Source organism: Botryllus schlosseri, chromosome 8, assembly GCF_051294905.1.
Source record: "Botryllus schlosseri isolate E-star chromosome 8, Bs_hap1, whole genome shotgun sequence".
NCBI lineage: Eukaryota > Metazoa > Chordata > Ascidiacea > Stolidobranchia > Styelidae > Botryllus > Botryllus schlosseri.
Window position 1 is genome coordinate 22,896,754 of NC_137243.1, and position 25,787 is coordinate 22,922,540.

General features: G+C 40.5%; 1 protein-coding gene and 1 long non-coding RNA gene across 3 annotated transcripts; both read left to right on the top strand.

Annotated features, from left to right (window-relative positions):
• Window positions 1–10,892: 10,892 nt before the first annotated feature.
• Window positions 10,893–14,225, top strand: LOC145444505 (uncharacterized). The gene is made up of 2 exons (XR_013916695.1): window positions 10,893–11,074; window positions 13,888–14,225. It is a non-coding gene; the product is annotated as an uncharacterized LOC145444505 (long non-coding RNA).
• Window positions 14,226–15,300: 1,075 nt separating this feature from the next.
• LOC145445436 (uncharacterized) lies at window positions 15,301–22,468 on the top strand. Of its 2 annotated transcripts, XM_080323625.1 has the most exons (3): window positions 15,301–20,780; window positions 20,847–21,068; window positions 22,192–22,468. In XM_080323625.1, the coding sequence occupies exons 2-3, from the start codon at window positions 20,861–20,863 to the stop codon at window positions 22,299–22,301; spliced, it is 318 nt and encodes a 105-aa protein (XP_080179751.1). In that variant the 5' UTR covers window positions 15,301–20,780; window positions 20,847–20,860; the 3' UTR covers window positions 22,302–22,468. The 2 variants fall into 2 exon arrangements, with proteins under 2 accessions (XP_080179751.1, XP_080179750.1); XM_080323624.1 differs by having other exon boundaries at window positions 15,306–21,068.
• Window positions 22,469–25,787: the final 3,319 nt, after the last annotated feature.

Genomic DNA, 25,787 nt, shown 5'->3' on the forward strand with positions numbered 1-25,787 from the left:
ATTACGTGGCCTTCAATTTCCAATACAACAGCTCACTCAGCGTTATTGGTAAATCTGATTACGTGTGCTGAGAGGATAAAAAGTTTATAGTGACATATATATGCAATTACAACCTATTTCATTCATGCATTATAGAAAATTTTGGCTCCTAGGGCGACCAGGCCACATAAACTTTGCTGACCATCGAAATCACGCGATGGGGTTCTTGGAGGCCAAGCCCTCACGAGTTTGGTTTATCACGCTATGGGGGCCCAAGACAATTGTTTTTTCAGGGGGCTTACGAAATGCTGTTACGGCCCTCCCTCTCACGCATTGTCTTTATTACAGTCCTTACAATATGAGGTGGGGGGCGCTGGAGCACGATAATTTTTGAAAGGGGGCGCTGGAGGAAAAAAGGTTAAGAACCACTGATATATACCATAGGATACATCGATGTCTATTGTTAAAATCTATCAGGCGGACGGGATCTATATTGATTTGATACCCTCATTTTATCATAAGATTCAAATCCGTCCGGTTGGGGTGTTGGCTCCTGTATAACTTGTTTTGAGGTAATATCTGGCGCAAGTATAGAAACAGGTGTTTCACTTTTAAGAATGCATCTGATCGGTCTAGCCGAGTCAGAGTCGAAATTGTTGGCAAAGCGTCAGAGGATAACATTGTAATTTGATTGTTCCAGTTGATGCGCTAGTTGACGATTAAAAAGTCACCATGTACTTCAGCATTGTGGCATAGTGCGGTCTGAGTCATCGCTAGTACTCATGTACATTACTTGCAAGGAAATGCAAGGTTAGAATTAGCAATATGACGCACGTGACGTCATAGGTTCGTGTTCACGTTCGCGTTAACACAAAAGCTTTGAAAAAAGTTCGCGCTTACACTGAGGTTAACATATTTTTGTGACACAAATTCCGGACGCTCTTTAGCGCCCACTAGCGGATTTGAAAATGAGGTATGAGCACATTGTCGATCAATATGATCTCACACCAGCAGAGCTTTGTTTATCGACTAGAGGTGGTCACGATCCGGTTCAGTAGTATGCGGTTGTATGTTATAAGTTGTAACCAGGGCCGAAGCCACATTTTTTCAGCCACTCCCGCCCAAATATTGATATTCAATGATGTCAATAATATTGGTTCTTCCATATATTACTATATAATTTTGATCCCCTCTCCGCCCACATGATCAGAGTTAGCCGTAGAGCTGGTGGAGGATGATGATTACGAAAATGCAAGGAGCGTAATTGTACATCGTTAAGTCATGTTCATGTCACACCGATAAGATTATGTATCAGCCTAATACCGGTGCGCACTGCAACACTGACCTATATAAACACCACGCCTCCGGTGGTGTCCAACCTTTTATGGCCGCGACTGCATTTCGAATTTGAAAATGTTCCGTGGCCCAGTTCAAAATTTGATGAGCTGATTGCTAATTAAAGGTCGGCGCATTTGCGCTAGACTTGCTAACCGCCTATTTTGTAGGCTGATTACGTTCAACATATTCCGCAGAATAAAGGCAAACTACATCCAGGTTTAGAACCAGGGCTTTGGAGCAGCCGTAAATTTAAACTGCTCCAGCTCCGGCTCCGGAGCTCTCTTCTATCATACATTAGCTCCGGCTCCAGCTCCGGAGCCGCATTATTACCACTGCTCCGGCTCCAGCTCCGGCTCCGGCTCTGAAATTATCGAATGGGCCTGTCTATATCAGGGGTGGCCAACCCGTGGGCCAAATGTGGCCAGCGAGAGGGTTTTGCGTGACCCGCGAGCGAATTTCATATTATATTATCGAAAATGAATTGCTCAGATTGTGAACTTGCAATGCCAACCAAAAATTACAATTCTTGCTGCCACACTTGGGATGTTGATGACTAAAATATCAGTTCCGACGCATTGGAAGATCCAGGGTCCAGTCACATTTTCAGTAAATCGTCATACATTACTATAAACTAAAATGGTAGCAAAATTTTTCTTCACGCTTCGCGTGTTCAATTGTCACACGATTTCTTGCTTGGTAGCCTACCCCCTATCGAAAGTGAAAAAAAAACGCCTAATTCACCCGATTGAGTCTAACTGTATTCGCAATTACGGGAGAAAGTCTTTTCGCGTTTGCGCTCGCATAAAGATCGTCGACGGTGAAATGTAGGCACAAAATGTCGCATATTATCGGAGACCTTCGATATCGATGTGGCCAGACGCCGAATAGTCGTGTCCTTGCAAACTGAGCCTAGCGGGCGGTATACAATAGACCCGCCATACTCAAGTAATAATATTATTGACCTTGTTTATTTCCAAACTTGGAAAATTTTACCCGCTTGGCGTGGCTAGTGGACCGCGCACTCGTTCGTCAATTGCATGTGCCCGAGTGCCCCTTTAGCCGAAAAGGTTGGCCATTTCTGGTCTATATAGATTACTAATCTACCCATAGGTTAGTTATCTATAGTAATCTATGGTCTGTCAGCCGTCAGTAACATCCGATGTAGCAACGAAGACATATAGGTGCCGCCGTGCCGTCTTGTGACGTCATACTGAATACTTGTCAATTGTCGACAACATCATAGTTGCACTAGAACGCACTTCACTCTATCCCATTGCTGTGCACAGTTCCTCATTTTCCCGCCGGCGTGCTCTCCTAACCGGAGATCACCCAGCCTCCGGATCCGAGCGGTTACACAGCATTAAAATTCAGGCCTGCTGTTCAATTATGATAAATCAGCAGATGTGGTTGTTGCAGATATAATAGCATCTTATGAAATAGGTCGGAGCCGGAGCTACTCCTCAAATAACGGGCTCCAGCTCCGGCTCCGGCTCCGGCTTAATTTTATGTAGAGCTCCGGCTCCGGCTCCAGCTCCGGTGAAAATGCACGGCTCCGGGGCTCCGGCTCCGGGCTCCGGCTCCGGCTCCAAAGCCCTGTTTAGAACCACTATCTTTTGAATAAAGCATCCAAACGGCCTAAACCAACTCTATGAATATACCGTTATCTTGTAATTGCGATTACCATTACATTTATTTTTGTAAATGAATATTATTTTTACTTCTTTTTGATCACAGATTTTGCGAGGGTGGTTGTCCCCATATTAAAACGAACATAGTTGCTACCAAATCGCGCGCAGCGTGAAGAAAACTCTAATGTAGCATAAATCTGCATAGAAATAATATTGTTTGTGTTGATTTACGAAAAAATTATGAGCTTACTTCAAGCCTTCAAAATTCCGGACATTTAGGCATAATTTAGAAATTCCTCCCGGACGCAGTTTTAACAGTGAAATTCCGGACATGTCCGGAAAATTCCGGACGTATGGCAACCCTAGTTTACACGAAAAGAACCTTCAACCTTGTAGTGGTTCGTACCATCTTTAGTGTCTAACACTAGAATGTCTATTGGCGAGGAGACAGCGTGGTGAAATAAACCTGTTTAAAACAAGGCACTCCTTTAAAACATGATTTTTTCTTATCAACGACGGCACGCATATTCAATTGTGGCAACATAGTGGATTGATATTCACAAATGAAAATATTGGGTAAATGTAGCTCCTGTGACGAAATAGGCTCAACGCCTGTTATATACAAACCAAAAATATCTTTAACCAGGACTCCATCGTCTTGCAGCATTTAAAAGGTCGGTGGTCATCATCATCAGAACATTACATCCGTATCAAGGATCTATATCTAGGTACTATGGCTACTGAACCGACTATTTCGAGGGTTCCAACCATCCCATATCGTCAGGACCATAACAGCACTTCGTATGCTCATATAACATGTTTTGTAGGCCTATAGTATTTACACAATTATGGCACAATCATACAACTTTCATTTTTTTACATGCCTATGTTTAAAACACTATTTAAAACATGTTTTAAACAAAGTGTTTTAAACAAAGTGTTTTCAACTGTCTGTTTTAAGTACAACCCTAGCGTGGTGGCTTGATCCACAGCTGCAGCAACGATAGGTGGCTGGTTTGATTCCGACCAACATTGAATCCAGATTTTATTCCCATGTGTTAACACATTAGCTGCCTAGGCCTATTATGAAAATTGCCAGTAAACGTCAGCGAACAATGAATTTTCGACTAATAGTTGGATATTTGGATGGAATCGGACGTGCTGATAAGTATAAACCTTGTGCAACTTATGAAAATATTTTTTTCAATATTAAGGCAATATAAAAAGAATTCGATTTTTTTGCTGCTAATTTCATGAAAAGCCACCCAGTGGTCAAAATAAAAAAGAGGTTGACCTATTGTATGCAGATGTGATTTTAAAAAAATACTTCCTGCAACGAAAATGGTGGTTTATGACAACAAGCCTACTGAGTAGCCTCGAATACAGCCGCAATCCGGGGATAGAACCAATTCCGGACTTTACTGTACGCATTTCAAAAATATCCTAAATATAGGATCGCTGACACTTTATGGGATTGAGTAAAATCCTAAATTTAGGATTGTTGGCAGTCAAAGTGTTAAGAAAGGATAATCCGTCATCCACTTCTCTCTCCCAACTTCGTAAACGGTGTCGTAAAGAAGTGAGCTGTAATAGGCTACGATTAACGGTCTATGATGTAAATGACCATTGCAATCGATGAACACCACGAACACCAGCAAAAGAAACAACAACAACAACAAAAAGGACACGTACTTCATGTATCCTGCATGTTACTTGCTTGAAACGCCTGTTGCTTGTAAATTGTAAAAGGATTCTCCTCATTCAAAAGTGTTTCAAAACAACAACATGAAAAGTCATAGCGAACTAAAATTGGGTGACAACCAATCATCAGAGAACCGCTGTAGGTCTATTTTGTACTCTGCCGATGTCTAATTAGAGAAACTACTTCTCTTTGTTGGTATGAATATCAAGTGTTTCGCTACAGTTGACGAATTGCATTGTACAAATATTGAAATCGAAAGAAACTTGTTCATATCAGCATGTACGGATTCGCAGACATGAGACTGACTGCGGATCATACTAAATCCGCACCAGAAACCTCTGATTTCCTAATGACAGACTTTATTGGTTGGCTTGCTCAATGTGAGGTGTTTTGTAATATGCAACCCGTGCTATACAAACAGGCGTCGCTCCTCGCGAACTGTGTTTGCCGACGGTGCCCATCCAATATGAATACTTATTCACACATAATAAATCAAAACATTCACCATATTTCACATCTGACTCTATACGGTGGACATGGTCGTCATATTTCCAAGGTCGTGTCAGTAGGTCAAAGTCATTCACAGTCTTGAACGCTTTCAAATTCACCAACACCTTCGTCCAGTAGCGCGCTAATGCTGTAGAGTACGACCTGGCCTTAAAGACCGTCGTCAGTGTCAAACCGTCCGTTTGATGGAAGAATGTTATACGTCACTGATCAATACTCATATTTAACTTCAAACCAGAATAGAACAAATTTTCACTGCCATTCGAGAAAAAGTTCGCCGATGTCGTTGTTATTTAAACTTTCCCTGTCGCGACGCAAAACGGAGGCTATACGTTAGATCAGTAGCAATCCAGCATTGTGGAGTGATAGTGTTCGAACTTCGAACATAACTATATAAACAGAACAATTTGCGAGCTGACACAATTTTTTTAATCATTCTGACATGACATGATTCTGATACATCTCTGTTACCGGTCTGTTTCTGCTGTTTGGCGTCGCAGAGTCGTTAGTGTATTGATCAAATGATGCTATGGTTGCAACTCATGTCTCTGCCCCGTGGAAATGCGAAGTTTTTGATATGACGTAAAATCTCGGCCTCGTATATGAGACTTAATGCAAGCAGGTTCTATACAGATAAATACTGACCTGCATTAACATTACCGAATCTCTTCGATGTATGATGCTGCGGAATCATGACGACGTGCTGACCCCTGAAACACTCAAAATTGCCATTGTAACTCACCACATTTAACACTTTATATATTGAAAAATAAATATCACATTTTAGATTCGTAGCCAGAACGCCATCGTCGCCACAATAACAGATTTTGAAGGCCCCGCTTTCTACGTTTGGGTCACCAAGTAGGGGTTAAGAACCGTGGGGGTAAGTATATTTACCAAACTAACGTCTTCGGCATATCCTCTATATTAGCAAACAAAGCGCACCATCAATCATGAGAGAGATGAGAACTGAAGTACACTAGATGACAGTGATGACTCTACTAAAATACGAACTTTCTTCTAATATCAAGTTTCAAAATGTTACTCGATTCGGTTTCAATGTGATGTCGGAAGTCTCCAGGGCAACACAGGGACGAAAGAAGATTATGTATATTAGTGCAATGACTACTGATCTATTGATATCGCTGTATCAGCGAAAAACGAATTCGGTGATCGACACGCAGAAGCGACAGTCTTTTAAAATGTGTCGAGAAGATAGCGCAATCGTGAAGCATCCGGCCTCTTCATCGGTATAGGTCATGGGTTCAAACCCCGACAGGGTCAGACCAAATACCTGTTAGCTACTGTATGTTATCAATGACTTGGCGTTCAGCAATAATGGGATAGCATGGAGGGGTGGTGTAGCGGCATGTGTACATGATGCACTCATGGTATTCTTCTGCTCAGATCGCGTACATATGCCGCAGAAACATCGAGGACAAAAATATACTAGCCTACGTCCTATTCCTACTCCAATATAAGGTTTCGCAGAATTTACCGGAATAGACGGAGAACAGTATCAATCTAACTATCTCGTCATGAACCGGCATCCCTCATTTCTTGTTGCCTGATCGCTTGATGCAACATTTAAATTACTTTTACAGCTTGCGTCAGACTGGAAAATTTACAAAACGCTCGCTGCACAATGCACATTCATAAGAGAAATATGCTCTAAAGCAGGGGTTCTTAAACTTTTTTGATCGCAGACCCCTTTAAGTTTTGCGAAAGATTGCGGGTACCCAAAATAGTTCAGAAGTCGACGATTAACATAGACGAAAAAGGTCACCACATCAGTGGGCATATTTCTATGCTCCCTTTCTTTCAGCCGTATACTAGCTGGCGTCAACGCTGCGTATGCGTTGTGAAGAATACAAAAGATTCGGCTGTAAACGCGGATGTTGGGACTTCATTCATTATTTATTATTATATTCTTTATTCATAGTAGAACTGGTAAATACACACATAATCCGGGGAGCCACCTGCCCCCAAAGGAAAATGGCGAGATTGGAGTAAATTTTTAAAATTTCAGTAATACAGTCAAATTGTTATTCCTATGCAATAGGGTACATGGAGAAGTCAGATTACAGCACTGCAGTAGATGAAGAATTGGTAAGGGGTACAGAGCAGAGGTAGAGATGATTGAAAATGAAGAATCGAAATGACAGAAATTATGCTGTGATTCAAAAGTGTAATTTTAGTCCAGTGGTGCATTCAAGGCCTTCCGAAGAATATGCACAGTGCCCAATAACGTGATCTTTTGGATCATGTCGAATCGAACGTTACCCGGAATCTGTTGGATATGTCTCATGAGTTTTTTGCTTACGACCCCTGTAGCGCCAATGACTATCGCTACAATGTTTATTTTGCATCTCCACATTTTCTCGCATTCCATTTTGAGATCTGCATATTTCGACTGTTTTTCTGATTATTATTATACCGCGATTTGCGTTTCTTTCAGCATTTTAAGTCAGAAGTAATGACGAAACGTGACCACATATCTTTTGAATTCTATTTATGCGCAATCATTATACGCTTCGTGTAACCGGCAGTATTAATAGCAGTATTTCTTACTAAAAATTCAAAAATTAGAGAAATGTGCTGGAAAATATACGCATTTTTCAATCTACTCAGAATTGCTTCGCGAGCCGGATGAAATTATGTTGCTGGTCCTATGTTTGACATCTCTGATTTAGCGACAGATACAGATACGGAAAATCCCAAAAAGGTTTGCGAAACTCCTGAGAATCTCGAACGGCACACAGTTTGGGAATCGCTGCTTCATAGTAATGGGCGGAGGGTTTATTACGAATCAGAGCTCCTCATAATATAGCTCTCCCCATTTTTACTGTATAGTGACGGCGTCTCATGTTGATGGTAACATATATTATCTGCTTTGTCTATTAAACGTATAGTAGGTTTTTACATAATTTACCGACTGTCGAAAACAGATATGGGGTAATCGCGATTAGTAATCGTAATCGATTACGACGATTTCAGCATTTTCAAGTAATCGTAATCGCAATCGATTACATTCGAAAAAATTCCGAAGTAATCGTAATCGTAATCGACTACTTCGCATATCTAATCGATTTCTTAGTGAAAGAACGATTACTTTTTATTTGTACAAGGACTATGACATAAACTGAACATTCGTGAACAAGGAAGAGATATTATACCAGGTTCGCGATAGCACACACGTCTGATTTCCGAATGCTATTGCTCATTATTACGTCACAAGTAGCCTATTAGCTTTGCTCGTGATTGCTGCGTAAGAAGTATCCACAGTAAATAGATATTCGATGTACGTAGCCTACATTAGTGTGATTGTAATTTGTAAGAACGCCCGCCGTGCTGTATATTAGGTTATCAACACGTTCCATACTCCACTCCCTCGCAGCAGGATAATTAATCTCCATTCTGCCTAGTTTAAAATAGTAACTTAGGTATTGATGTATGGCTATGCTTAGTTAAACGCAGTTTGACCGTTGCTTCTTAGCGAGCAGTAGGCCTATGATTTCAAATTTTCTGCTTGCCAAATAAAACATTACGGTTTCCACAAGGAAGCAGTAAAATTCAACAGCTAATGATATATATCATAACCGAGCCGTCTTTGCCGTTTCTCGTAACGGCAGCTTGCAGTACATTATCTGTATGAAGTTGAAGGCAGAATTTTATGTTCGCTTCATCGGGCCCCGGCTTCATCTTATTCTCATATGACTCTACTTGAAACGGGCGTCAATCGTTATTTCACAACTCTTTACTCAACATTGGGACCTGCCGCCATGGCCATGGGCTTCTATACCATGATAGCGTGGGTTGTAGCTAGAATCTGGATCTAAGCAGCAATTCGTCCCCCAGTCCAAACGTTGGTCTTTGGTCCCATAGGGTGGTATTATTAGAAATTGCATTATATTACTATTAATTTTTAATCCTCTCTCAGCCCCGATGGTCAGATTTACCTGTAAAGCTGGGAGCACGTAATTCATAATTATAACGTCCGGTATCTTGTTATAATTACTTTAGTTTATGTTGTTAATTCGTGACCTCCGGTCTGTTATATAATCAAAAGATATTGAGTGGCGCAAGAACTTTGGTGAGACGCACACACAAATTGTCATGTCTTTAAAACTCTGTGGGTGCCCCGGGTGGCATTTGCATTATGAGCTCAGATTGGAAGGACCGGACTATTAGTCACGTCCACCCAGCGTGGCTATTGACAATGGACACACACCCAAAGTTTCGACCAAGGTCTTTCTTTAGTAGCGCACTTCGTGAAGTCGCATGCTGGTCGAAACTGCGTTTATCTTTTGGTGTGTCGTGGCACGGTATTGACTGGCAGCTAAATGCCTATTACTATAAACTATGGTTGCATTTAAAACAAAAATCAATTTAACACATACAGGTTTAAAACAAGGCCCTTGTTTAATTTTTTTTAAACCACGACGTCACGAATATTAAATTGTGACGTAGGCCTACTAGTGGATTGAGATTGACAATTGAAAATATAGGGTAAATATAGCTCATTTGACGAAATATCTGGTCTATAACTGTTGAACAGACTATGTTGAGGGTTCCAACCCTCCCATATCGATGTACGTCGGCCAAATCGGGTGGTAATTGTCCGTAGGCTCATACAAAATGTTTTTTTGGAAAGTGTTTACACAATTATGGCATAATGTTACAACGTTAAAAACACCATTTAGTTTTTTTTAAAGCCTTTGTTCTTAAAACACCGTTTAAAACATGTTTTAAACAAAGTGTTTTAAACAACCATTTGTTTTAAATGCAACCCTACTATAAATTATGTATGCTTTTTTATGGGGAGACGTATGCATTTCAAAATCAAGCCATCCAGAGAGAATTTTCAAGTTAATTAAATCTCTCGAAAAGACTGTATAATTTATGTTGGTTTACGAAATACTTTTGAGTCCCATTTGATCCCGCTCCCCACCCTATTGGGAAATTTGGGGGCGGCGGTTATGGACCTGACAAGAATGCAAATCATTGGGTGCGATAAATCGACCTCTATGAAAATGGGCAATTGGTACATCATGACGTAACAAGCCAATGACGCATCCTTTTTTAAAGGAAGATTGTTATCTCATTAGGCCTTTTCAGCGCAATCCATATATTGTCTTCTAAGATGCAAAATAAATGTAATCGTGAGTAATCGTGATTACTTTTCCAATGTAATCGTAATCGTAATCGACTACTTCCAGATTTTGCTGTAATCGTAATCGTAATCGTAATCGCGTCATTCCGAAGTAATCGTAATCGCAATCGATTACATTCATGAAGTAATCACCCCATGTCTGGTCGAAAAGCCTTGGTTTCCAGTCCCATGCCTTATTCATTAAAAACGTAATGATGGCTACTTTTTGCTGTAACTCATCCCTTGCATCTGTGAGCATCTTGAGAGATATCGACTAAAAATGGACGATTCCATAAAAATTTGCGTGCAGCGATGCAATAAATACCAGGTTCCATGAAGCTGTTATGGTTTGGGATGATACAAAAACCTAACTATATGTTATTATTTTCAGTTCAGGATACCATTTTCATTCATACTGCACACTGCCTCAGAAATCCTCAAACCTACCTATATAAGGCTGTCCATGAAATGGATCAAACTTTTTCCATACCTAAACGTTTCGGAACGTCAGTGCAAATGCGACATCAGCATACCGATGTCTTCACCATACTATATATATATGGCCGCTATGGTTTCATCAAGTAACCAGACTATGTGTTCAGAAGTTAACCAAGTATTTCATTCTGAGGTGTATTTATATCACATAATACTTCAAAATGGCATCGGCTCCTCCACCATATGCAACGGATCAAGAAAAATCAGCACAAGGAAACTTTCATGGGGGTGGCGGGGTGGCCGTAGGAGGTCATGCCGATTTGACAAATATCGGTAAGTATGGGACAGAGCTTCCAGAATATCGCTCATACGGCGGTTCAGTTAATCTCAGCTCTGACTCGCGGGAGCATATACTCGCACTCGCATATGGGGGCCGGTTAAGCGAATTAGAAGATTATCAATATAATATTGATCTGAATTCAAATACATCGAAAACGGCAATAGAAATTTGTGCAATATTTCGATCTTGTAGCCATTCTCAATTGCATCATCAGTGTCATGTAAAGCGCATTGAAATATTGAAATATGACACTGAATAATGGCGATCCGGCATATTAAAGGAGTACCAGGCGCTCTACAAATTATGTGGTGTCAAATTGAACTACAGATCGAAAAAATTACTTTTTGCCGCAGCCATTTTCTTCAGAGAGCCACCATAATGGAGCTGCAATTAAATGAATTTTGGATAAGCCCCGTTGCACTCCAGCGGCCGCGGTTGCTCGTCAGTGTTTCTTAACCCGTTGTGAAATTTATGACACGATATCGTCACCGTCGCACTTGCTTCGTCCACGTGATCAGCATTAGCGATAGAGTGTTAGTGGCGGTGATGACTTCTAAAATGCAAGCCACGTGTTTGTACATCATTAAGTCATGTTCACTTCACACGGAAAAGACAAAATTCATAGGCCTAAATGCCCATTCACAGCAACTGGTTGCTTATAATGCGATTCCAAGTCATCGCGACTCGATCTCCAATTTGAAAATGTTCAGTCGTCGCCCTTAAAATTTGGTAAGCTAGTTACTAAAATAAGGTCAGCACCTTTACCCAGACTCACGGCCTATTTTAGAAGCTGATTCCATTCAACATCTTTGCGATCCGCAGAAAAGGGGCAATAAAAGATTCCTAGGTTGAGAACCACTGTCTTTGACTAAAGCATTTAAACGACATTTACCGATCTCTTATAATGGTGATTATATTAAGACTTTTTTCGCGAGCAGTGCGAAGAGAAATTTACTGCCAACGCAAATTTTCGCTAAACATGGTATTGTTCATTTTGATTTATGAAATAAGCTTGAGCTTACTTGAAGCAGACAAAATTCCGGAAATTTAAGCATATTTCAGGATTTCCACCCGGACGCAGTTTGATCACTGAAATTCGAGACATGTTCGGGAAAATTGGACGTATGACAGCCCTAAACTATAGCTAGTCCCGGAAAGTATCGTCGACACCGCTAGGAGAATCTTCTAAAAAACTAAAAAAATGATTGCATTTAAAACAAAAATAAATTAAAAACAAACATGTTTAAAAGTAGGCCCTAATTTAAAACATATCTTTTATTATTTGTTTTTTTAAGTCATGGCGTCATCAATATTCAATTGTGACGTCATAATGGATTCGCATTGACAATTTGAAAGAGAGGGTAAATAAAGCTCAATTGCCGAAATATCTGTACTATAACTGTTGATCCGGCTATTTTGAGGGCTCCGACTATCCCATATCGATATACGTCGGCTAAATCGGATGGTAAATGTCCGTAGGCTCATACAACATGTTTTTTGGAAAGTATTTACACAATTATGGCATAATTTTACAACTTGAGAATACACAATTTTTTTTAAAGGCGCATGTTTAAAACATTGTTTAAAACATGTTTTAAACAAATTGTTTTAAAACAGCGTTTGTTTTAAATGCAACCCTACACAATCAAGCTTTAGAAACGAAAATTTTTCTTGGAAATCCCTTATATATACCCACTGCCTGTGCTGTGTATATATCAGAGACATATTTCCCAAAACATTAGCACTTCCCTATTTATATATGACATGGTTGGCAATATCATGCAATGTAATACTGTTTCTATGCGAACAATTCTTTCCAATCCTCTGTTAAAGTTAGTGAATAGCATATGTCTAACAAGTGACAACTATCACTTGTCATTCGCATTCGGAATGACTGATCTAAACTGACATAAAACACGTTTGAAAAAATTACCTGGATTAGAAAATGGATCCGAAATAGGTACACCGTTGTCAATACCACTAACACTCCCTCCACCCCCATTTGTACACAATCCCCCATGCCATGTCTTTCCGACAATCGTATATTTGTGTAAAATGCTGGCAGCTGGCAATTGACCTTTCTAGGGAGGGTAACAACGAATCGGTGATTCGAAATCGAATCTATTTGATAATGTATGAATTGATTCAACAGGAATAACGCCATTGTTAACAAAGCGGTTTTGATTTACAGCCTAAAATCTATAAATGGTATTTGACTTGCACGAGACCGATCACAGATCTTTTCAACTGGAATCAATATCGCATAAAATCACTTCAAATGTTACCACTCGGCGCTCTCTTTCAAGAATAATGCAGATCATCATGTTGAACATCATAAATGCTCCTCCAGCTAGTCTTGATCATCTGATGGCAATCATCCTGAGGAAATATTGGCCGAAGGACTTTCATAGTTAAGGGTGATGAAATATAGCAGCGTATTTGAATAATGAAACCCTTGGAAGGCTTTGGCTTTACAGTCAGGCGATAAAAATATATTTAAGCCCTAGCTGCACTTACGCATTCAAAGGAATAGATTAGGGTCCATGTTCATTATTTATTTCGTTTTGCACTAGTTCTGTGCTTTTCGTAACACAAATTGCACTGAATTTTGTTGATCAGAATAATGTCCCGCTTCAGATTGGATAAATGAAATTACATTGAAAAGTGCTGATGGCATTCGTGTCAAATTTTCATTATCTGATTAGAATCACTTATGGTTCGATTTTGCCCCATAGTCTTTTAGAATCGTATATCCTACACTCTAGTATTGTGGAATTGACTTTGTTTTTTAAAATTCTAATTGCAGTGATAAATGAGCAACCTGGTAAAACTCGTCAAGATGAAAGAACATCGAAAGCGTCAGATCAAATGAAAGACAACATCTGGAGCGGCAACAGTTTCTGCTGTTGTGGGCATTCCACCAGTTGCTGCACCAGTTCGGGGTGACCACGGGAAAATTTAGTTTTAATGTATTGTTTTACGTATACTCCTTTGCTTCATCAGTGTGAATCAGAAATTTCGACTGAATGACGATATAGGCCATTCTAGTTATTTACGTCTATACTGACTCCACTCTTGTATCAAAGTTATAATTCCGATAAATATGCCATATATATATATATAAATATGTATTTACCTACTAGACTACTTTGGTGGACATTCCTGTTTTGAAGCAGTTGGGCGACAATTATCGCCAACAGAAGGAGACGAATTGTTGCTCATCAGCTATGGCCATTGCACAGCCACAATTGTCTTAAATAGTTTTCTCGGCGACAGGAGAATCAATCGAGTCAAGGCCGCTGCATATTGTCGGCACACCAGGTCGATTACCAATCGTTTCCTTGATTTCCGTCCTTGAACATGATACCGCGGCGCTTACGCAGGGTACACAATTTGCTGTACCATAGTCAGGGTTGCAACCAAGTCACAAGGTTTGAGTCTCAAGTCAATATCACTTTTATAGATTTGACTCCAGTCAAGTCGAGTTAATTCACCACCGAGTTAAGTCCTAGTCCAAGTTATTTAGAAGAGGGTCGTGTCCGAGTCATAGTGTTGTGACTCTCGAGTCCAGGGCTGTAACCAAGCTACAAGGTTACGACTCACAGGCAGGGCCGTAACAGCACTTCGTCAGCCCCCCTCAAACGTTGGTCTTGGGCCCCCCATAGGGTGGTAAACCGAACCCCCCCTCCGACTATACGCTGTTTACATTGGCTATACGTTGTTGCTTCAGTGGGTGTCCGTTTAATGAAACCTCTTTGCTTGCCTAATCGCACGAAACGCGAGAAATTTCTATAATTCATGACTGAATCGGTCAATATGATCGGTATTGCTAATATATTGCTATCAATTTTTATCCTCTCTCTGCTCCCGTAATCTGATTTACCGGTAGAGCTGAGTAAGGTGTGCTTGAAAAAGTAGGACCCGTCAATAATAATTAAACATCTCCGAATGTATACCCGTTCGCAGGAACGAAACAGCACTTCGTCAGGCTCCCCAAAAAACTTGAGTAGAGAGAGAGAGAGAGATATGATATTCTTTTTCGCCTGCACCATCTAGATTCAAGATGCTTTGACGACGGAGTTGCGATACGGCCGCAAGGTCATCTGGTCTGCGCCCCACTTTTTTCTCCTCCGTGCTATTCGTGATTGCTGAGCACCTAGCAGGATAACTGCGGATACAAATTTTCGAGTCTTTGGTACGACCGCGCTGGGGATCGAACCCACGACCTACCGATCGAGAAGCCGGACGCATAACCATTACACTATCTCGCTCGGCATAGGGTGATAAACCGACTCCCCCCCTAATCACGTTGTTAGCTTTTGCCACGAAATTATAGTTGTATTGTTCAGTTAGCCAGCACCAAGCGCGAAAATATTTGATAATTCATGATAAAATTGGTCAATAATATCGGGAATTGCATATATATTGCTGCCAATTTCTTGTCCTCGCTCTACTCACGTAATCGGATATACCGGTAGAGCTGAGTAAGGTGTCTTTGAAACTGTAGAGCCCGTAAATAATAATTAAACATGTTCTGACGGGCGGACTCGTTGGTATGACTTTGTTACATGATGTTATTTCGTGACCTCCTGTCTGCTACATCAAAAAATATAGAATCGCCCAAACGTACTAAACTAAAAGATCACACGATTTCAAATTGGTATTTCTTCACTGGCCTCTAATTTTTCCCTGCGGGATGGTATTTGTCTTGTGAGGTTCCGATTACCAAGACAGGAACATTCGGCGCCAGTCATTTAGGCGCATATGGACAAATAAACCTATATGTATTTCGTATATATAACGAAGTTTTCGGTCACCATAAGGGCAGTCCTTTTCGGCCAAGGTTTCTGGCTGTCGATCGTTCTGGCACACTTCTTGGAGTCGCGTGTTACATGGCCTAAAACTGTATATGTCTTGGTGCGTCGTGGCGCGGTAATGGCCAGCGCCGATATGCCCATTTCTATAAATCTTGCGTATTTTTCCTTGGGGGAAGAGTAGCCTACCCAATAATCATAACATGTGGCATGTTGAAATCGCGCCAAGCGCGAAAAATTTTTGAAAAAGTTGCATAAAGTTTCAACAAATACTCTATAATTTATGCTAATTCACCAAAAAATTTGGAGCCCCATTCGAACTCGGGCCCCCCCCCCAATTGGGAGGGGTTTGGGGTGCGGCAGTTACGGCCCTGCTCACAAATCAATCCCACTTTTATAGTTTCAGCCCGAGTCAAGTCGAGTCATTCTCAATTCATCACTGAGTAACGTCTGATTCCAAGTCGGTGAGTAGAGGGTCGAGTTCGAGTCATAGTGTTGAGACTGGAGTCCGAGTCCAAGTCATTGTGCTCACTGCTCAGTTTCGAGTACAATCCAGTTTAATCCACTTTTTTCAACTATACTCGGGTGATATAGAATGCCTCCCATTCATAATATAGTAACTGTCCTCACTCTTAACAGTTTCTGGGCATATTTTTCAAATACCATCACTGCGATGTATAGGGCCTACCAATAGACCAGTGGTTCCCAACCTGTGGTACGCGAAGGTCTTCCAGGTGGTACGCGACTAGATTGTGTTTTGTTTCGACCGAAGGGAGTTATTAGTGCAGGTGGAGTTTATTTTGAGGTATTTTGTAGCATCGCCTCCTCGTATTTGACGCTAGCTTGTCACGCTATTCCCCAGCCTTTAATTTTCCTTTCTACGTGGGAGTGCGAGCAAGGATTATCATCCCTATATGACCATCAAGTCGATGAAACGAAACCGACTTGTTGCGCCCACGCATGAGGCATGACTTTCGATGCGCTTTGAGTAAACGTATGCCACGCATCGACCAGCTAGCGCAGGGACGGCCAACCCGTGGCCCGCGGGCGAAATGTGGTCCACGAGATAATTCTCGAAATTAGTTAATATATCAAATAATAAATTACTCAGGTAATTTACTGTGAACTTCTAAGGCCAACCTGAAACTTGATTAGTCTGACCTCGAAATTTGGGAGTTTGATGACTTATATACCAGTTCCGACGCACTGGGGTATCAAAGGGCCAGCAACATATTTCGTAGATCTCCCTATATGACCATAAAGTAGAATATTTCGTGGTAGATTTATTTGACTTGATATTATTCTTAGCACGTCGCGCGATTTATTGTCACTCAATATGTTGCCTTTTGTAGCCCTTACTGAATATAAAACTACTCCCAATCTACTTTATTGACTATACTGGCAACTATGAGAGAACGTGCCGTATAACATCCGACTTCGCGTCTGCAATCGCAGAGATGAAGATGATCGGCGATGAAACTTTTGCACATAATGATAGACGCATGTTCACACCGAAATCGTCGATATTAATATGTTCGAATAATCCTGTGTTTGCCAAGTGAGCCCAGCAGTGGTATACAGACGTGACCCACAATATATGCAAGTGACGTTAGTATTGGCCTAACTCATTCACTAACTTTGAAAAGCTTTCGCGCTTCGCGCGGTTACTTTATGGGTGCACTATGCACACTCACTTTTCATGACGTAATTGTTGTCGGTTTTGATGCGTAGTAATATAAGTCTTGTTTTCATCATTACCTGATCCGGTTCGCTCCTATCGGGTGGCTAAAAAATGATCATCAACATTCAAGTGCCCGCGCAATGGTTCGCAAATCTAATGTGGCCTTTTGGTCGAAAAGGTTAGCCGCCCCTTACTATTGGAAAATAAACAAATGCAGCCATCGCATTGAATAAATCGACTTTTGTTGTTTGTTGTTAATTCATTATGCTGTTCTTCCTGTGACTGGTGGTGAAAAAACAATTCCATGCATCCTATTAGCCCTGACTGATAATGCCCAGCTCAATAGAATTTGTTATTGCATCTCGCATAGGTCAAATACGTGCTTATGACGTCATAAATGGTGGAAACATTTTTGACCGCTTTCGGCGCGCGTAACTTGTAGGTGGTACGCGAGCACTGCATAAAACCTCGAAATGGTACGTGGGTGGAAAAGGGTTGGGAACCACTGCAATAGACGAAATAGGCCTACCAATAATGTGGGAACTTTACTATTCTACGAAGTTACAATGAAAGACCATGTGTGTAAATGTTCCATGATACAAATCTGATACATTACTGTGGATTACTGGTGAACAAATTGAACTGTGTATCGACGGAGTGTTAAAAGAACAAAACCGTTAAAATACAATTTTCACGGAAATTGAAAACATTATATTGCATATTTATTGCAAACCAGTGTCACTCGTGCTGTTCCCTTTTAGATATCAGTTCATGAATGTGAGGCTTGGAAAGTGTCATAATATTGTTCCGTCGAAACGAAACAGCGTTATACCAATTGCTTAATTACAAATAATCGTAAAATATTGCAGATAGAATAGGCATTTCAGAATGACATGGTTGCAAATTCGAACCCCAACGTCCCCTGCGTACGCCACTGCACACGACGTACCACTTCAGTGGGCGTCACGATTTACTGATGGGGCCTAATTACCTGCAACCAATGATGGACAAGACATCATTGCAAATCAGATGCATGAACTGAGAGTGAGTCGTGACCTCCAAGAAGCCCCTGATACTGGCTCGTAGAGCCCCAGGTGTTTCGCGGAACACCGGTTAATAACCATAACTACTGGCCTATAGAACGACGAAAGTGAACCGAGCTGAAAGTTGGCAGATCAGTAATCATAAAAAAGAAATATCGGTCTGGTGTAAATGACCATGGTAGCCGAAACATCATGAACACAGAAAACAATATCAACACAATCGCGTTTGTTAGGTATAGCTTGCTGGCACTGCACTGTAGGCTTGTAGCGCAACGCTATGCCGAAAAATTTGATAATTTATTAATAAATTTACCTAAACGATATCAGGTCACAATATTTTCCGTTGTTGAAGTTATTATCGTGGTTTGGAGTATGTGTGACTGTCGGTAGAACAATTGTGGTATGGCTAAGCGGGCGCGTGCTGCACGAATTCATGGGCGAAGCCGCTTGACTGATATTTGGAGACAAATCATCTCACAGTGCAGGATAAACTAGAAAGATATTATTTTTTTAGTTTATACATTTTTTATGACTCACTGGAAATTTGGGATTCCTCGATGGCTAACAGATGAGCGTAAGTGTTTCCTGGTTAGTAAAGGTTTAGAACTATATTGTGCTTTTTAAAGACACATGGCCGATCACATGGCCAGCCTATACATACAGCCAAAACTAGCACAATGTTTCCCGGTACTTTGACCGTATCCAAAAAAGTATGAATCCGGATCCGGTATTATTAACAGGATATGAATCCGGATCCCAACCAGATCCGGTCAAAAATTTAAAAAAATATCCAACGTATATCCAGTGCCCCGCCATAATTTACACCAGGCCGATATTTCTTATTATGATTCATGATCCTTCGACTTGTTGCATGGCCCACTTTAGCTGTATGGGGTCATTGCGCATGTCTCGATCATGGTTATATGACCCGAGACATTCTATATGACTAGATTCAAATCACATATTTTATAGCCTTTCTTGGGCATCTTATTGTTTCCCACACTCATTCAAAGATGCGATAGAATCAGCATCATGGACACTCCACACAGTTCTGCACTAGATCCCGCACTAGATCTCTATATCCATTGACCATTTTGCACTTCGCAACATCGGCCACGCAATATGGTTCACAGTTTTATCATACTAAATCAATTTTCTCTATATCATACGTCACTTATTTCCCGTGCAAGGGAACCTCACGTTAATGCTCATGAATGAAGCGATTTCGCGGATTTCGTTGAAGAAACTTATAGTTGTAATAATTTCACAACGCTTATGAATGTTACAAAATCGTGGCTAAAAATGATAAATCATTTACCAGCAATGCAAATAGAAGTTTCTTGAGTCTATATGCTGTAGTGTTTATACCCTGTTACCTATCGAAATGACCCTGTTTGGTGAGCAAATGCGAAGTCAAATCAATTACTCCCTTCTACTTCTATCCTTTGAAAACATCAAGGGGCACTCTTCCAGTAGAGCAGCAGCGATAGCCAGAAGAAAGTGGTTCTTAGAACGGAATTGAAAGAACTGGATCATTTTGCAGTCTCATCGCGAACCTCTGAATTATCAAGGTTGTCATACAAAAAGGAATTTGCATCTAACCTAACGATTACTTTCGATTTCGCGTTGGTTAAAAAATCGACACTATAGTAGAAAACCAAGATCGTGTAGAATGCATTTGATCATTTATGACGGATGTAGCCTACTTGACATGCAAAGAAGTTTGTATGTTCGTTGACTGCGTGCCGTGTTGCCCAATCATTTTATACAACATATAATTTTAAATGATCCTGCCAAGAATAACATATACGTAAACTATATTGCCTATACAGTGATCAGTAAGGATTTAGAGATATATTGACAAATCGTTGTGAAAATCTACCCATGAAAATGTGTTTCTGTTCGAAATCATACCGACTACAACGTCATGAGCTTACTGAACATCCGAACTCTTATTTTAAAGATAGGTTTTTGACGGAATAGTAGGCCTATAAATTTTCTAAACTCATAAGTAATACAACATTGACTCTATCGGCTGTGACTACTAACCATTGCTGCATATTCATAGGAAAGCGAGTGGGCTGAGGACGCGTGAGTATATTGAAGGCGCCGTACAAAGTCATCCTGCCACTGCAAGCAATCGCTGGGATAATTGATAAAAGTATATTCTCTGTTGGAATTTCCTCTACGAGTTTATATATCAAAGCGAGTTATTCGCGTTTTCAAGGTGCACTTCGCATAATGGCATCGCCGTACCTGCCTTATCCAGCAACAGGCCAAGGACACCCACTATACCCACCTCTTGAAAATAATCAGATACCAAGTGCACCGGGATATCCAATTCATCAAACGCAGCCAACAGCTGGTTTCCCAGCTTACGGACATTATCCAACACCAGTTAACAATGCTGCGTATAATAATCCCGGCTACGAAGAGAGTCATGACATCGGTGAGATAATTTAGTAAGTTTGTATTGATCAATGCTTACAGAAAGATGTTCGAACTTTCTCATATCTATATGTTTGGTTTGTTTCGGGGTATTCATGGTGTTTCTCGACTACTATGGTCATTTACACTAGGCTGATATTCTTCTTATTTTCCGTAACTGCCGACTTATATGTGTAATACATATTGTGTATAGGCAACTGTTAAAACATTGGAATTTCAAAATTTTATGCCTTGACAACGTTACACGAGTGACATGTGGGAATAAAGGATGCCATTGATAGCGTCTACTGCAGTTAGCTATTGCGTTAGCTATTGATGACATAGCCCTTTGAAGCAAGAAATCCAATTGCTTTCCAACTACGCATCCTATGAGGTGTTGAAAATACGCAAAGATCAACTGGAAAAGGGATTGTTCCATGACTTGTAATCTTACACAAGTTAGGAGAAGAACCGGAGCTATAGCGCACATGCCAGCAGGCGCAGAATCGCTCAATTACCGATACGAAATCTCACTGGGAGACCCTACATTAAAACTTACGATAAATTAGTGTTTGATGTAAACCACTTTTGACGTCTTACGTATCAAAATTGTCAATCCCCCAGTACTATGATCAAAGGTGGTCAAAGAATTAGTCGTTGCTGCTTGAATGGAAGTAGAAGTAACGATTGACTTATATTTCAACAGAAGCACGTAGAAATAGTGACTTCCAAGTAAACAAAAAAGTAAGTTGGCTACTCTAAGCCTGGGTTTGCATAAAATTGCGAAGTAGAAGTAGATTATCTATAAGTAATTATATTCATTCCAGTAAGTATATCCCAAACCTATACTTGAGTAAGTACGCCGAAAACGTAGATGGGATGGCGAATATAGACTTATGCCCGCAACATAAACTGCGACACCCCAAATTACCCAGGGGGAAGAGTTCATGAAAGTTCATGAAATGAAACGTTGGTAATGGATCATGGTATGTTTGTGTGTAGAATCTGTAATGTGATACGTGAGTCGTCATTCAAATATCTGCTTGCAGTTGCTCAAGGCTATGTCGAAGCAGTGGCTTTTTTGTTTTAATGATTTCATACGATTGTTGCTTTTCGAAAATATTATTTATTGTTACCCGTTTCAGAGGTCGTGAGATCGGATCCTAAGCCCGGAGCTAGCGGAAACCAGCACCAAACACACGTCAACAACAAATTCTGTTGCTGTGAGAGTTTAATTTGCTGTATGCGCTTATAATCGCGAATAAATTATTGCATTCGATCATCTAAATAATCACTCGAGTAATCTTGGCACATCATATTCAATCCCATCGAAAGTTGGTCGAAACCGAGCAAACGAATGTGGATGGAAAGGAAACAGGAGAAATGCATCGCGGTTGATATTATCAAGAAGATTCTAACACAGAAATCAACAGTGGCGGCTCGTCCTATAGGGCAACTGGGGCAAAGCCCCACCTAAAATTCGGTTCAATAACAATTATTTATCATTTACAGACGCACAGCAATCAATATATACCGACATCCCAGCGAAAATCGCATTCTTCTTATGCTTTCGCTTGTAAATGCCCATATATAGCGAAGTCTCTGCGAAAATCGAATTCTCTTCCCTTCAGGGTTGGTACTTAAAGATTAGGGCAGTAATTCCGTTTCCGAAATTGAGTGTGATAGTGTGAGTCCGTGATAGCGCGTAAATGCCAACAATTCCCATTAACCGATACGTGCGCGAATAATTGAATACGCACCTTCGTCGGCGATGACGAACTAGTGCTTAAAACTCCCTAATAAATTGTAATCCGTGATTAGTAATCAGATAATTGAAGCTACCTCGTTTACGACGTCGATTTCGAGACGCTTGCACTGAGAAAAACCATCTTTTCTCTCCACCAGACGAGCGAATTCTCGTTCTCCTTCTCTTAATCAAATTGTATTTGCGCCACCATTCGTTTACAAAATAATTATTGAGTTAGTTCCCTGATTGGATCATTAATTAATTAGAGGCTTGGAGGACGAAATAGGACAGTGTGTTTGTGTATGCCTGTGAATTGAAAGTCATTCCTGCGCATATTCATTACTCTAACAAGGCTTCGTCAACTTTTATCGGTAAACGCAACAATGCAGCTCAAACGTTGGCCGATTGTACAGTCCGATAAAATTGATCACTACTATGTATTTCGCACATTCGCACAGCGTACTGAATGTGATTTCAGCAAACTAACGATCCTCATTAGATGTACAAATTCGACCTTATCGTTAGAAATGTAGATTTCATCGCGCGCTCTGAGAAACACGATCTATACCAGAGGTCTCAAACTCAAATGTGGTCGCGGGCCAGTTTTCCAGTTTTGACGACGCCGCGGGCCGCAGCATTTATAGGGGTATTCTATGTCGTATTTTGTGGGAATGAATTCCTATTGAAAGTGAGCCGATCCAGCAGACTTACAGTAAACACACATCGTCAAAATGTAATTTACTCTTGTATCAATTTAGACCTGGCACGAATAGAATCATCACATTTGTAACTATTTGAATAGAATTGTTTTTGCACTTGATATATATTAATTATAAGATATAGACACCATATGCCGGAAAAATGTATGATGCCATCATAAAAGCTATCGGGTTATTATTTTTCAGCTACTATGAATATTTTGAATTTAACAAATTGATAATATTGAGTGATTTGATATCAAAACATTTTTAAGTTGAGCATTGTAATTCCAATCCATGATTCGGGTATACTGCTGATAAGTAAGCTATTAATCTCATCGCCAAATATCTTCAAATATTGGAGTAGAAAAAATATAAATATAATATAAATATATTAATGAATGTGTCCTAGTGATTGAAATGTCGGAACGCCGAACGGCTCATTGTTGTTACATCGTTGGAGCGGCCCACTACGGTACTCGACACCTTTAAGTGGCCTTAGTAACATGGTTTAGCGACCAAAGATGTAACTAACAGATCGCCAATGGTTGCCATAAAAACTTGCTTAGTTAGCGATATACGAAGCTGCGACCTTCTGATCTATTACTATTCCCCTGATACTCAATTAGTTTGTTGCGTCCATGGTTCTAACAAATTCAAGGCATTCCGAGTCACTCCAAGTCCACTCGAGTCATTTTCATTTTGCCATCGAGTTAGCCCGAGTCTGAGTAATTTAGGAAAGGTCGCGTTCAAGTTGAACTCACAAATTTCAGTCTAAGGGTCAGGATTTATTGTCATCATGAATTGGAAATGTGGCGAAATAATGAATCTTCCACTGCATGGTAGCATTTGCAATTGATGTGATAGTGAAGTTTGATGAATAGTTTGAGGCTTTCGGAGCAATTTAAGAGGGGATTTTCACTTTATAACACGAACAGATATATGTGACACTTATATATTGACAAATTGATAAAAATCTAAAATGCTGTCGCGGGCCGCACAAAATACTCTGGCGGGCCGCATGCGGCCCGCGGGCCGCGTGTTTGAGACCTCTGATCTATACGATCGCGATTTGACGACCAAATATACGTTCACCTCCTACAAATTAAAGTGCATTATTTGCATCGATGAGGGCCGCAAGCCGCGTTTAAAATATTTTGTGAATTATTTTTGTGATAAATTTTCTCGGAGCGCATAGTTGAACAGTGGTTTATTGTGCGTGCCTGCTAGTTGTAATCTATTCCAGTGCCCATAATATTAATCCAATTATGCTTTGCGAACGTAAATTGGGAAATGCAGCAATGCAGTTAAAATCGATGTTTTAATCAGCAACCAATTACTGATTGGCCGCGCGCGTTTGTAATCATCATTCTTCTCTGTCTTTCGTGTTCCAAAATTGTCGCGCCATGTTACTGCCGTGCTCAGTCCAGCCACGAATGCCGAGCGCGCGGCAATCAATGAACATAATTTCGCAATAATCTCAGCTAGAGTTCGCGTCTCGTTACATTGTGCGATGCGATATGCGTGCACAGACGAATCTCGCTAATTAATCGAAGCCCCGCGTACTTGTTGAATTGCAACTGAATATTAACATCAGAATGGTCGTTTCAAAAGGACGGGGTTTTGCTTTTCAAAAAGAGGGGGTTTCGACACCCCTGGCTACGCGCCTCATGCCGCCACCCCATGCAAAAATGAAAGTCGGCGCCTATGCTTGACGTGTTATCATATATCGACCGCGACCAAAATATGAGTTTTACTGACATTTCTTGACCCAATCCTTACACATTGAAAAGAATGGATTTTTAATAGTAGCAGGCCTATGATTAGGTTTGCATTGCAAGGCCCTTATTTAAAACATGTTTTTCATTGTTTTTTATGTTTGTTTTTTAGCCATGACGTCACGAATATTCAATTGTGACGTCATAGTGGATTCACATTGACAATCGAAAATATAGGTTAAACATAGTTTCTTTGACGTAATATCTGTACTATTGTTGTTGAACCGACTATTTTGAGGGATTTTTGCAAAGGCCTTTATTTAAAACACTGTTTAAAACAGAGGTCTCAAACTCAAATGTGCTCGCGGGCCATTTCCTAGTTTTTGATGACGCCGCGGGCCGCAGCATCAATAATAGGGATATTCCATGTATAATTTCCAAGGCCTTATTTGACGGGACCTTGTAGACAGGCATTCCACAAACATCGTGGAAATGTCGGTTACAATTGCATTATTCACGATTGACACGAAAAAAATCACATATTCAAGTATTTGAATAATTTATTTTTGCCGGGCATA

Coding starts and splice junctions, on each gene's coding strand:
- LOC145445436 (XM_080323625.1), top strand. CDS start 20,861: ATGGCATCGCCGTACCTGCCTTATCCAGCAACAGGCCAAGGACACCCA. Junction 21,069..22,191: donor CGAAGAGAGTCATGACATCG/GTGAGATAATTT, acceptor TACCCGTTTCAG/AGGTCGTGAGATCGGATCCT.